The 14,343-nt window shown below is 30.6% G+C and overlaps 1 protein-coding gene across 2 annotated transcripts in view; it reads left to right on the top strand.

Moving 5' to 3' along the window:
• The window catches only part of LOC111703860 (uncharacterized), a gene marked incomplete at its 5' end in the record, with an annotated part of 50,410 nt that overhangs the window by 13,876 nt on the left and 22,191 nt on the right, over positions 1-14,343 (top strand). For both annotated transcript variants that reach the window (XM_023475933.1, XM_023475932.1), the window contains 4 exon segments: positions 139-685; positions 1,671-1,713; positions 2,227-2,273; positions 2,494-2,541. In XM_023475933.1, coding sequence (XP_023331701.1) covers positions 139-685; positions 1,671-1,713; positions 2,227-2,273; positions 2,494-2,541 — 685 coding nt within the window.

The following is a 14,343-nucleotide window of genomic DNA, read 5'->3' as shown; positions in this document are numbered from 1 at the left end:
ACAATATCAAATACACACAAACTTGATTAGATGTCGTCCTCTTATACTATTATTTGATGGGTCTGACTGTATATGATTATGCTGCAGGGGGGGGGGGCTTCATCACTAAATATATTTTATGTATTTTATTTCTCATAGATGTGGGAAGAATAATGAGATTAAACCAAAGAATTTAAGAATGTCGAGTTCAAATTCCAAGGATAATTCCCAACAGACATCATCCAACTCTACTCTTCAACCCGTTATAATCCAATCCAAATCAATCCAGACTTCTCATCCAACCTTGAAACGTTCCGCTCCTTCTCCAATCCTAACCCTGATACGTCCTAACTCCACATCAACCCAAACCTGGGTGAACTCTGATCCTACCATGCGACTTACAACCATCAAATCTAATCCTAAAGTTCTATCTCTTTCTGGTTTGTCCAAACCTTCAAGTGCAAACCAAACCAATCCCTATTTTAATATCATTCAAACCCAACCTAATCTGCCCTTTGGATCTAATGTCCAATCTCACAACTGCAGACTAGTAAAAGTTGTACAAAAATCGTACTGTACAACTGCTAGTAATGTACAGAGTCCAAACTGTACAAGAATTGATTATGTACAAAGCCCCCCTGTTGTAACGGTAAAAAAACTAAAAGAAACGGATGATACTTGGAATGCTTCTTCAGAAAACAATGAGGTGTGTATTCAAATTTACTTTTCTCAAACTCCAAGTTTCTAATCCCTATATCTTAGCAATCTAATTGTGTAAACCTTTGAGACTTACTGAGAGATATTAGTTTTTAATATCAGCACGTTCAATACGACATAAAACTTCAACCAACATTTAGATTTAAAGGGAGTGTTCGCGAAAAACGAAAGGGGGTATAGGCTTGAGGCGAAAAATAAGCGCTTTTGATTGCTACTAACATCACTTCTATCTTTTGCGTCTATAAGGAGAAAATTGTTAAAAACGACTAATACCGAAGAACGTAGTGTTCATACAAATTCAGAAAGATGCAACATTCAACTCGGATCGTAAACAAATCAATTTAATTCCAAACAAATCATCCAGATATTACAAACAATCGAGTATTTTTCAACGCATTCGTAAATAGTTGATATTTCATAATGATTTGAATGATTTGTTTGGAATTAAATTGATTTGTTTACGTTCCAAGTTGAATGTTGCATCTTTCTGAATTTGTATGGACGCTGCGTTCTTCGGTGTGAGTCGTTTTTAACAATTTTCTCCTTATAGACGCAACAGATAGAAGTAAGATTAGTAGCGATCAAAAGCGCCTATTTTTCGCCGTAAACCTATACCCACTCTCATTTTTCGTGAACACTCCCTTTAAATCCAAGGATCAAGCAGCTAGTTCGTTTATTTTGTTGTACAAATAATAGATAAGTTTATTTTAAATATATTTTTGTCGGATCCTGGCTGGAAAACTATGATAGAGGGATTAAACACTTTTTACCCTTACAAGGGATATTAAGATCTGGCGCTTTAGATTAGCAGTATTTTAAACGACAGTTTCAACCTGAGGTTACAAAGATATATAGTGTTTAACTAAATTAACATATATTGTCGGACTTTTCATGTTTTCGAGGTCAAATTTGTCCTGTAGTAGTGCAGTAGTGTTAAATTATAAATTATTTAATATTTATTTAAATTTCTTTAGGTGCATGGTGAAAAGAACACATTTGATCAATCAGAATTTCAAGGTATTAAATTAAATGTTCTTCCCAAAATTCAAAAAAAAATTTTTCCTGAAATCCATCAAAAAAATTCTTTCTTATGTTGTACGAAGAAAAATTTGTGGTATTGAAAACAACATTTAGAAGCTGAATTGATCAGTAGAAAAAACATAAACGTTGAAACATATTCCTCAGAATTATATAAAAACAGAAAGATGGCAGAAATCTGATTATCACAGGTTTAGAAACAATCTTATTATACAGTGACACCATTTTATTTCGGGGCGGCGGCTATTTTATTTTTTCTCTCTCTTTTTTATATTTTTCTATTTGAAGCTGGTTTGCTTAGTTTGAATATTGTGCTTGGTTGTATGCTGTAAAGATATGAAATATGAAATGTGTTTGCAAATATATAATCTGGAATAAATTAGAATAAATGATTTGGAAACTTGAATTTTCACTCTTAGGCACTCAAGACTAATGGAGATTGCAAATATAATGCGTTCAAAGGAAGATACAATTTTAATATTTTTTTTTCAGAAGTGTCCTCAAGTTTGATACCTGTTGTTGGTACTCCAGAATCAGAGGTAGAAACTTTCTGTCAAACTAGTTTTCTATTTATCTTTCTGTCAAACTAGTTTTCTATTTATCTTTCTGTCAAAACTAGTTTTCTATTTATCTTTCTATTAAAATCAGTTATATATTTATCTCTCTGTCAAAACTAGTTTTCTATTTATCTTTTTGTAAAAAATAGTTTTCTATTTTTCTTTCTGTGAAAAATAGTTTTCTGCAAGTCTTTCTGTTTAGGAAGAATTGGATGAGACAGTGTCAAGTTACAAGATTGAACTTTTAAAGGTAGGAAAATTTCATGCATTATAAGTTTCACGTTTAGGAAAATTTAACTTTATGTAAATATTTACCTCAACCTTAGTACATGAACTTAAAGAAAAAAGTCTAAAAAATTAAATGAAAATGGAAGAAATGTATAGTATTTAAAAATTGTGAAAGCGAATCATTACGAAAGGAATTATTAATTAGGATATAAGAAAGTAGTAAGTAAGAAAATAGTAAGTAAGAAAATTGAAGATTAAAAAGGAAAGTAGGGAATTAGTAAGAAGCAAAAAAATGAAAGTAAGACTGAAGAAAGCAAAAGGAAGGAACAAAAAGAATAATGAATAATAAATAAATATTTTAAAATCCATAATTTAACTGGTTTAGTCCCCTGGGAAAAAAAATATTTTGAAACCTATAATTTAACTGGTTTAGTCCCCTGGAAAATACATATTTTAAAATCTATAATTTAACTGGTTTAGTCCTCTGGAAAATAAATATTTTAAAATCTATAATTTAACTGGTTTAGTCCCCTGGAAAATACTTATTTTAAAATCTATAATTAAACTGCTTTAGTCCCCTGGAAAATACATATTTTAAATCTATAATTTAACTGGTTTAATCCCCTGGAAAATAAATATTTTAAAATCTATAATTTAACTGCTTTAGCCCTCTGGAAAATAAATATTTTAAAATCTATAATTTAACTGGTTTAGTCCCCTGGAAAATACATATTTTAAATCTATAATTTAACTGCTTTAGTCCCCTGGAAAATACATATTTTAAATCTATAATTTAACTGGTTTAGTCCCCTGGAAAATAAATATTTTAAACCCTATAATTTAACTGGTTTAGTCCCCTGGAAAATAAATATTTTAAACCCTATAATTTATCTGGTTTAGTCCCCTGGAAAATATATATTTTAAAATCAATAATTTAAGTTTTCAGTAAGAACTATCTAAGTTTTCAGTATGAACTATCTAAGTTTTCAGTATGAACTATCTAAGTTTTCAGTATGAACTAAGTTTTCAGTATGAACTATCTAAGTTTTCAGTATGAACTATCTAAGTTTTCAGACACACTACACACTACACACTACACACTTCACACTACACAATGCACTACTTTGAAGTTTGTATTTTGTATTGTATTATAAATTGAATATATTTAGTGCAAATTTCTTTCTTTTCATGTTAGTCGTAAATTATAAACTTAAATATTGACCATTTCTTTCAGAGAAATATTTTCCCGGAGGGCGGGGCCATGTCAATTTTAAAATTTAAAGTTTAAAACATTGAAAATCTGTGAACTATAGATAAAGTTTTAAACTAAATTAATGCTGAATTATTAGAGAACTGTTTGTTTTTAATTGCCTCCAGTCTACAGTCTTAATTATTTGTAAGGTAAAATACTTATTTTGATAATTTGTAAATCTAAAACTATGTTTTAACTAAGATATCCAGATCTTACTTATGTTTAATTACATATATAATATGTTCAAACTTGTGGGATGATTTATTTCTTTATAAGGAAGTCTACATGCAGTGCACTATACTACATGAAGAACGATGGTTAAAATTCTTATATAAGAAAGAATAGGTTCAGTTCTAAGGCACACCTTGTTCGTATTTTTAGAATTAAAAAAACACATATATTTAAATACAGAAACATTGGATAGAAATAAAAATGCCACGAGAAATTTTTAAACTTGAATAATGTTCATCTATACTCCCGTTAAAATTCTGTGAACATTTATTTAATAACAAGATGTCATTGATGATGAATACGAAAATTAACGATCTTCTTCTTGAGAAAATATCAAAATATCAAAATTCACGAGTATAGAGTCGTGACATTCCGAGATTATATATTGAAGGAAAAACTAGAATGCATATTTCACATGATCGACTTGATCGATGACACGGCTAAACTAATGTGGAGGTATATTTAGGGGGTGGTAGGGTGCTTAAAACGATTAACATGCGAATTTCACATTCTAAGTCCAATGGATTTTGTAGCCCAGCAAATTCTAAAAATGTTCACAAACCCTTACAGTAGTTCATGCCCACAAATACATTAAATTGAATTCGACAATTGTAGGGTGTAATATTTGAATTAGTAGTTTTTTAAATTGAATTATTTACGATCTGAATGGAATAATACAACTCTATGAATTTGTACGGGTCCTACGCTCTACGGAAGTTCGGTATGAGTCGTTTTTTACCATTTTCTCCTTATAGACAATAAAGGTTGAAGTAAAATTAGCAGTGGTCGATATCGAATTAAATTCGATACCTATATACCCTTTCATTTTTTTAACAAACACTCCCATCAAAGAAATCAATATGGTCGTCTTTAATCAACTTATAAAACATATTCTTTAACATTTATTATATATCTCCTTAGCATAATGGCAAAACTAAAATCCATAATTCAGCTTAATACTGTATTTGTACAATGTACTATGTAACTACTATGAACTATTTACTATATGTACTATGTATTATGCACTATGTACTATGTACGATGTACTATATGTGCGATGTACTTTGTACAATATACTTTGTACAATGTACTTTGTACGAAGTACTTTGTACGATGTACTTTTTATATGTACTATGTTCGATGTACTTTGTACGATTTACTTAGTACACTGTACTTTGTACGATGTTCTTTGTACGATGTACTATCTATGATGTACTATGTACGATATTCTATGTACGATGTACTATGCACGATGCTCTATGTACTATGTACTATAAACTATGTAATTTGTACTATGTACTAACAGTTTTACCGATCTATCGAGGATTGAACGAGGCCAAGTCAGCAGATTATCCCTGCAGCCTCTGTCTCAGATTCAGTCTCTTGGTGGAGGCTTACTCTTACACAAATACAGTCAGCCTCAAACTTCATGTTAATCCGGCCTCAGTCGTAACTTTATATTACCCAAAAGAACAACCTCTAAAGTTGTGTTACTCTGTCAGAGCCTTTTCAATTTCATTACATTTTATGAGAACTGAGCGAGATGTTTTAGTTCATTTCCATAGAAGAATTGTTGGCATTACATGCAAAACTTAAAGTACACAGAATATACATTTTCATATCGCGTTTTAAAATGAAGTTTACACATGCAGTTTAAAGCTTTACATTACAAGTACACAAAAAGGTATAACTGCATGACATACCGAAAGAACATACATAAAGCACATAAAAGAGATGTACTCATAGTAGAATTCTTGAGTTCATATAAACCTAAATTACAAACAGTAGTTACTTTACGGTACATGTAAACATAAAGAAAAAATTAAATCGTAAACTAAAACATTTACAGTTTAATAGTCGACATTAATTGTTGTTAAACGAAATTTATAAACTGGAGTTTTTAACGTATGTTTACTTTGATATACTATTGAGACTGTTGTGCAACTAACATTTGATAGAAGTTAACAATTAAAAGTAATTGTTTTATCAATCTATGAAATTTCTCTTTAATACAATGATTAAAAAACTCCATTAGATGTATATTAGCTAATTCCCCCACCCCTCCCCTATATACCCCTGTTTTCAGATCTAAATAGGTATTAAGCATGCAACAAACTTTAGGCTGGATTCATAGAGGGTCACTTAACTTTACAACGATATACAATATAGAAGTTTATAAAGAAAACCCTTGAGTTTGAAAATTGAATAAGTTAAACTTTTTATCGTCTTATAATTTACCTGATTTTGCTTCTAAAAATGTCTGCAGAGTGTAGGTAATTAAGGATTAATTATGAAACACAGGCTAAACATTTCTATTTGAATATTTCATGGATTTTTCTATGGCTTCAAAACATGCAAATATTGATATAAAGTACTTAGTACAGTAATAGAAAACAAGAGATGATGCTAAAAAATATTTTAAAACTATTTAAACATAATCAAAATCTGACAGAACCGAAGCAGACAGAATTACAACATATTGTGGATAAAGTTTGCCTGGGAAAAAGCAAGATTTAAACTTTTCAACTTGGATTATAATTTGGACTAAAAAGAAAAAAAATAAGTTTAACTAAAAGCAGTTCTAGAGTCTAATAACATGACTGAAAATTGTGACATAATCTAAATCTAAACTAAAACTTTTTTAACCCTTTGATTATTTACTGAAGAAGCGGGTTTAAAGGGTTTAAAGGGGTTAAAGGGTTTAAGGGGTTTAAAGGGGTTAAAGGAATCCTTTAAAGGGTTTAAAGGGTTTAATGGATTTAAAGGGTTTAAAGGGTTTTAAGGGTTTAAAGGGTTAAAGGGTTTAAAGGGTTTAAAGGATTTAAAGGGCACCCAGACAGATGCAAAATGTCGTGGTCTGAAATGGAGTTTAAGCGTAATTTCAAAAGACCATCCATGTATAGATGGGAATGCCCGATTTACAACGGTACCATTGAAAGCTTTGTCTGATCAAATATGAATTCGATATTCATGTTTTTGATTTTATTCATTGGCAATTTCTCTGCTAAAGTGACTTGCAGACGCAGTAATGGAAATACTCTCAATACTCTTAAATACTCTCAATACGCTCAAAAATAAACAATTGTTGAGTCAGTATCATCCACATTTTTGATCAGATTAAGGTTTCAAGGGTACCGTTGTAAATCGGGCATTGAGGGGTAACTTGAAATTAAGTTTACAGTCCCTTTAAGATAACGTCGATCTATTCTTTTAAAATAACTGAACTGTAACTTTCAGGCTTTATAACTAAAAATGGGTGAACTGTAAATGTGGAAACCTAGATTTGAGAGTTAGCATGATTCCAATATCTCTTCACTCTATTCTTGAAGGATTCTTATATTCATTGAACATATTCTAAAAACTAGCTTTTTAAGGCGCTTCGCGCTCATCTTCTATAACAAATTTTAATTATGGCTCTATCTGTGAGCATCTTCTCTTTGTACGATATAAAAAAAAACAAGAACAAAAAAGATTACGGATCTAATAATATTTTTTCGCACTTTTTAATTATCCCTGAAAAGATTTTTTCTTTAAAGTAAATTATTGCAAAACTTTGTAAATTTGTAAATTCTTGTTTTCTCTCTTAATTTTGTTATAAAAGAATTGAACTGCAGGAATACTAGAGGAGGACGCAGATACTATTGAAGGAAGAGAAATGTTAACTTTATCCCTTGGATGTCATTTTTGGGGGGGGGATAGAAGAGGGAGGGGGACAGGGTGGGGATGGAAGAGGGGAGGGGGGTGGGGATGGGCAAAGTTACAAAATACTCTAAAATTGCTTGAAAAAACTTTTGGTCGTTTCAATTTGAGTTTTTTTTATTGCTTTTTTGTTGATTGTTATTCTCAAACTGTGCTCTATATGCATTCAGGGGCACCTTGATTATGAGGGGGATATTCAGGGGCACCTAGATTATGGGAGGGAAACTTGGCATCATGTATTTTTATAAACCTCTGTTTTTTACATGCCATACTAGTTATGATTTTGTTCGCTTAACTTTTCATTTTTAAATTTAAATATGCCAAGATGGGGGCAGCTGGGAATATTTGAAGTGCTGACTTGGTGAATTTAATCCAGGCATTTGTCCAAATTCCTTTCTTTCTAAGCAGTACAATTTACAAAACGTACTGTACCTTTAACCCAAAACACAAAGCATTAAATTAAGACGATCCAAATAATTAGAATTTTTTGACAAAAAATATTTTTTATTATATTTTGTTGCCAACCCTACTTCCCGGGACCAAGTTTAATTTAGGGTGAAGTACAAGGGCAGCCGTAATACATTTGAATTTCCAAGCCGGGTCAACCTTTCCAGTCCCAGTTTGTACTATACCTATAGCTCTATGGACAGGGCTAGCCAGTGCAACAAGGTTGTCGCGGTCAGACTTTATGCTTCAGAAAGGTTGAATTTACTTTTGCTAAAGTGGCAGAGGTGCGTAAGTAGTTCAACTACGTTGACCTAGTTGAACTAATTCTCTTGAACAAGAACCGGTGCATAAGAAGAGCTTATTTCTATTTCTTGAATTTGGCCTCTGAACACTTAATTTGAAACTATTTTTTTTAAGTGGGGGGGAGATAACTAAAATCTAAACATGATTTGTGTGCAAATAAATGGAATTATTGCAAGACTGGAAATTCATTAAGAATTCTCTAGAAGAGGATTTCAAGTCCTATATAGGAGACACTGTACTAGATCTACCGGAGACAAAAGAATATTATCCACCTCCGATTACCAGAAATAAGGAACGGTCATTCTCTTTCCAGGATTTATTGATTAAAAGGATTGTAGACGTAATTTCAAGTGAGCCTCCATTAAAGGGTTTCACAGCAGTATTCTTAAAAACTTTATATGAGTAATAAGTAAAAAGATATTGTCGTTCTTTTGTATAGAAAAGAAATAAATTCCGTCAAAATCCGTCCTTTTTTATTTTACAAAAATCCGCAAGTGACTTTTGTGGAGAATCTGGAATATTTAAAAAAGCAATAATGTTTCATCCTTTTTGCTCTAACAAGTTGATGGGTATTGTTGTTAATTGGAAATGTAACTCTTAAGATGGAGGAATATTTCAAATTACGAATTAAAAATTGTAAAGAACAAATAAGTTGATTAATGAACTGCATTTACTGTTTGTTGACTTTTTGCAACAAATTTGTTTCTAATGATTTGTTTTTATATATTCTGTCACATAAATTTGGTAAAAAATATAAACACACGACCAGAATGAACATTTTATGCATACTAAAAATCTTAAATAGTTCTGGTTAAATTCAAAAATTGCCTAAATTGGCCAGACGAATGATTTTCTTGTTTTAAAGTCCGTTATTGTTGATGCACGGAAACTGGTAAGATGTAAGCAAGAAATCAAAAATGGCGTCCAAAACCAAAATGGCGTCCAAATAAAAAATGGTGTCAAAGTGAAATATGACATTGAAAGCAAAAATGAGAGTAAAGACAATGTGAAGAATACCAATTTCAAAATTGAAACTGATGTTGTGAATGAAAATGTTTATAAACCATCCCAAGTGTTGTCCAGTATACTGGTCCAAGGGAAGCGAATACAAATTCGAAGAATCAGGAAGGCCAAAAATATGATTTATAAAACAAAAATATAGATGAAAAATTTAGAAGTTTATATTCAATCCTTTAATTTATTTTAATATTAAAATGCCTGTTGCAGTGATAATAGGAGAAGGGTTCAGTATCGCGTTCAAAAATCTTCAACAGTGGTGAGTTGAGTGATTGCTGATGATCTAATCCTGATGGCATTTCTGTTTTCTGTTTGCCCAAGTTGCTATTTTAAAACAGAACAAACAGTCCCATTATCATAAATTTCAAGATCAGAAACTGGGGTTTATCAGGGGGGTTTATATTCACTCCCAGCCCCTGNCGCTAAAACGATTGATCTTGGGTTGCCTATTTTTCCTATGAAATGTGTAGGACTTTGAAACTTAATCCCCCCTGAATTCTTTAAAAAAAACCTAACTCTTTTGAATCATTCAGTCTTTTCTGTGAAAATCACTAAAAGAAATTTCTCCATTAAAAAATCAAATTAGAGTAAATAAAATCCAAAAGTTTTGCGATTTTTATATCTCTTCTGGCGAAAAATAATGTTTGATAAACCTTTCATGAAATTAAATACAAGTTTGTATGGTAAACTTTGTAACAGATTGTTGGAGACTACATTTTGTAATTACAGAAGATATATAGATAGATAGATAGATAGATAGATAGATAGATAGATAGATAGATAGATAGATAGATAGATAGATAGATAGATAGATAGATAGATAGATACATAGATAGATATATTATATAGATAGATAAGTAGATAGATAGATAGATTGATAGATAGATAGATAGATAAATAGATAGATAAATCTTTAATGTTAATATTGGACAAATCAAAAATAGATATTTCATAATCTAGATAAAATTAAAATTATTAGGATCTATCATGATCTATAGATAAAGCTATAATAAAAATAGGATCCTGTGAGAGTTAATACAGTTTTTACAGTTTATTAGAGTAAGTTTCTTGATTAAGTCTGAGTATAGAAGGAGTTGTTTTTTGACAATTGATAAAATGCAATTTGTGTTTATGATTGTGTTCAGAAGAATATGTGAAAATTGTTGTCTTTCCACTTTTCTAGTGAACTTTTAATTAAACCCTGTATATGAGTTTAACAGTACATTGTCAGTTTTGCCAAAAGTGGAATACTGAAATAGTTTAACAAAATATGCCTTTAGCTCCATCTCTAAAAATGTCCATAGTTTACCATGAAAATACATTTTAACTTCCCTTATTGGGATAAATACAAAATCATTTGCATGAGAGTGTTAAAGGGAGTGTTCGCGAAAAATGAAAGGGGGTATAGGCTTTTGATCGCTACTGATCTCACTTTTATCTATAAGGAGAAAATTATTAAAAAACATTATACTGAAGAACGTAGCGTCCATGTACAAATTCAGGAAGTTGTATTGTAAAATAATCAATTTAATTTCAAACAAATCATTCAGATATTACAACCTAAAGTCATCGATTATTTTTTGACACATTTTTACATAGTTAATACCGCTAGGTATCTCTCCCGTGTGTATTCAATTCATTCAAAGCATCGAGAGCTCAGACATCTGGCGGCCAACTATTTCGACGTTTTAAGTGCATTGTATACAAAACGAATATCTAATATTAGCTATATACGAATACGTCTAAAAACAATCGATGACTGTAGGTTGTAATATCTGAATATATGATTTGTTTGAAGTTAAATTGATTTTTTACGATCTGAGTGTAAATTTCAACTTTCTTAATTTGCATGGACGCTACGCTCTTCAGTACAAGTCGTTTTTAACAATTTTTTCCTTATAGACGCAACAGATAGAAGTAAGATTAGAATTGATCAAGAACGATTTTTTTCCCCGTAAGCCCATATCCCCTTTTATTTTTCGCGAACACTCCCTTTAAGAAAAGAGGAGTGTAAGTTTGCCAGGATTATCCGATCAAGGGCCAAAATCTTTCTTTATCTTCTCTTGACGAATCCTTGAACTAAAATAAAATCTTATTCATATCTTTGCAAAACTTAATTAAAGAATTAAAGAATAGAACAAAAGTTTTTATCTGTTCAGGGGAGAATTCACTTCATTATTTATTCAATAAAGAATAGAAAAATTGTCCTTTGATTACATTTCTTGAAATGTACTTAAATTTTTTTGCCCTAAAATTCCATTTTTGATCATATCACCGTGAAAGGAATTGAGTCTTTGGAACAAAATCAAATATTTAAAACTCAATATCTTTAGATTTCGATGTTGTAAACCTTTGATATTTCAAACTAAGATTATTTGATCTAACAGAATTCATAGTTTGAAATATCTAAGGTCTGAAACATTTGGTTCCAAAGATATAGTAATTAGAAAATCAGAGTTTGTGGCAAAAACTCAATTCCTCTTCTGACTTTTAATAAATAGAAATTGAAAGGATTTTACTTAACATTTTTTATGCATAGGGTGAGCACTGGGCGGTTAGAAAGTCCGGCTTGTGAAAAAAAAATCTAAAATAACCCATAACTTTGTTTTGACTGAAGTCACTGAGCTATAAACTATGAAAAGCCCGTGAAAAATAGATGTAGAAATATGTGTCACACTTTAAGATATTTTTTTAGCACTCGAACTATAAAAGTTATCGATCTAATTTTTTTTCAAAGAGCTGGCCTTGAAAAATTGGGCTATGAATATGCATATCAACCCTATACCTATTCATTAAAATATTTTTCTAGAGGGGGGGGGGGCTTGGGACGCGCTCCTCCCCCTCTATACATAGATTCAGACTAATTTTACTTGATTAGTTAATTTATATCTTACTAGTAGAACTATTAGCTTTGTTTATTGCTGATTTGATTCCCTTCCACAGTTTTCTGGTTCTCACTTTAGTTTAATATCATGTTCTGATGTCTTCGAAATCGGCTATTTAAAATTACTGTTCAATGTTAATGGAATTAAGAAATTCCGATCAGATAGTTATCAAGTTTCTGCAGAATGGTCAGATTTTCAAATTTCAATCACTCTTAAAATATATTCTTCAGTTCACAAATCTGACTTTTCTAGAATTTTCCTGGGAAAAAATCCCCCCCCTCCGTTCCACCCTATGTAACCTTCTAAATACCGATGCTTTAAATTCCTACTTTTTCCTAGAATGTTTAAAACTGCACGTGTTCAATGTGGGTATCTAATCCTCAACTGTCACTTTTTATTTTGTTTTTCTCGTGTAATTCCTCAGGTTTGGACCTGGTCCAGAATGTCTGCACTTTTTTTATAAATTTGTACTGTGCTATTTTTTCAATTTAGTAAATCTGTCATCTAATAAAATATTTATAATGGAATCTATTTATATATTTCAAATTTTTAAAATTCATAAAATGCAACTTTTTAAACTTAAATTCTTATGTCTCAAACTGTAGAAACAATTAAAGGGCAAAAAGGGACCCCCCCCTCTCCTTCAAACTAATTATAGAATATTTGAGTTACCCTATATCTATGTGAGATATGTCTGATTCTCAACGCTCGGTAATTAATGATTAACGAGTTATCCATGCCACCTCTTTGAAGGAAATTTTCAAAGCTAAAAAATCAACGATGTCTTCAGAATTGTTGATCAGATTATCCGTTGCGAATAGAGCATTTACCCCTTTAAACTTGCAAAGTTTTACGTCTAGTCCCTTTAAGCTTTCTAATCTTGTAAAACTGATTCTCAAATTTCCACTTCATATTTTCATATTATGCATGTCAATCATACATTCATGCATTTCATAGATAGATAAATAGAAAGATAATTAGATAAATGGATAGATAAATAGATGGATAATTAGAAAACTGTATAGAAAATTAGATAGATAAATAGAAAGATAATTAGATAAACAGATGGATAATTAGAAAATTAGATAATTAATTAAATAAATCGAAAAATGATGAGATAAATAGATAGATAATTAGATAAATGAATAGATGATTAGATAAATAGATAAATAATTAGATAAATAAATATAAATAATTAGATAAATAAATATAAAATTAGATAATTAATTAAATAAATCGAAAAATGATGAGATAAATAGATAGATAATTAGATAAATGAATAGATGATTAGATAAATAGATAAATAATTAGATAAATAAATATAAATAATTAGATAAATAAATAGATGATTAGATGAATAGATAAATAATTAGATACACATATAGATAATTAGATAAATAGATTGAAATCAAAAGAAGGAATCCCATGACCAATTATGTAAGTAAAAAAAAATATTTCTTGGTAAATTGTTCGATAATTATCTCAGGATTGTTAAGCACGTTGAATTGTCGCCCAAGCCGAATCTTTTTTTATGCCCTGCCCCTAACGTTGCCAGTTTTTAAGTGGCTTGGATGGGAAACGAGGAGATTGTGACTCGGATGGCAAATTGATGTGGCTAGCCGTCCAGCCCTCGTTAATTTCAAGAGTACGAGTAGTGTTTGTGCACGAAGAATTTGATGAGCCAACAAACTGTTTTCCAATTGAGTAAGAACAGAATGCAGTTTCCTGTGGAATATTCTAGAAAAATATTGATAAGTCATGAAATCATGGATCCTAAATCACGCTGACAGTGCAATTAGTCAACATCTTTTCCCATCAGTGCACTAATCAAAGATGGTTCTCAACCGAGGGAGAACACTCGCTTATATCTTATAGTACAAAATATAGATATATAGATAGTACAAAATATACATTGGTGGATAGTACAAAATATACTAGGTGGAAAGTACAAAATATAGATAGATAGAGGATTAATTATGAAACACAGGCT

This window comes from Eurytemora carolleeae, unplaced genomic scaffold, assembly GCF_000591075.1.
Source record: "Eurytemora carolleeae unplaced genomic scaffold, Eaff_2.0 scaffold401, whole genome shotgun sequence".
Taxonomy (NCBI): Eukaryota; Metazoa; Arthropoda; class Copepoda; order Calanoida; family Temoridae; genus Eurytemora; species Eurytemora carolleeae.
Note: the sequence above shows the minus strand (reverse complement) of the source record. Positions and strands in the feature narration are given on the sequence as shown.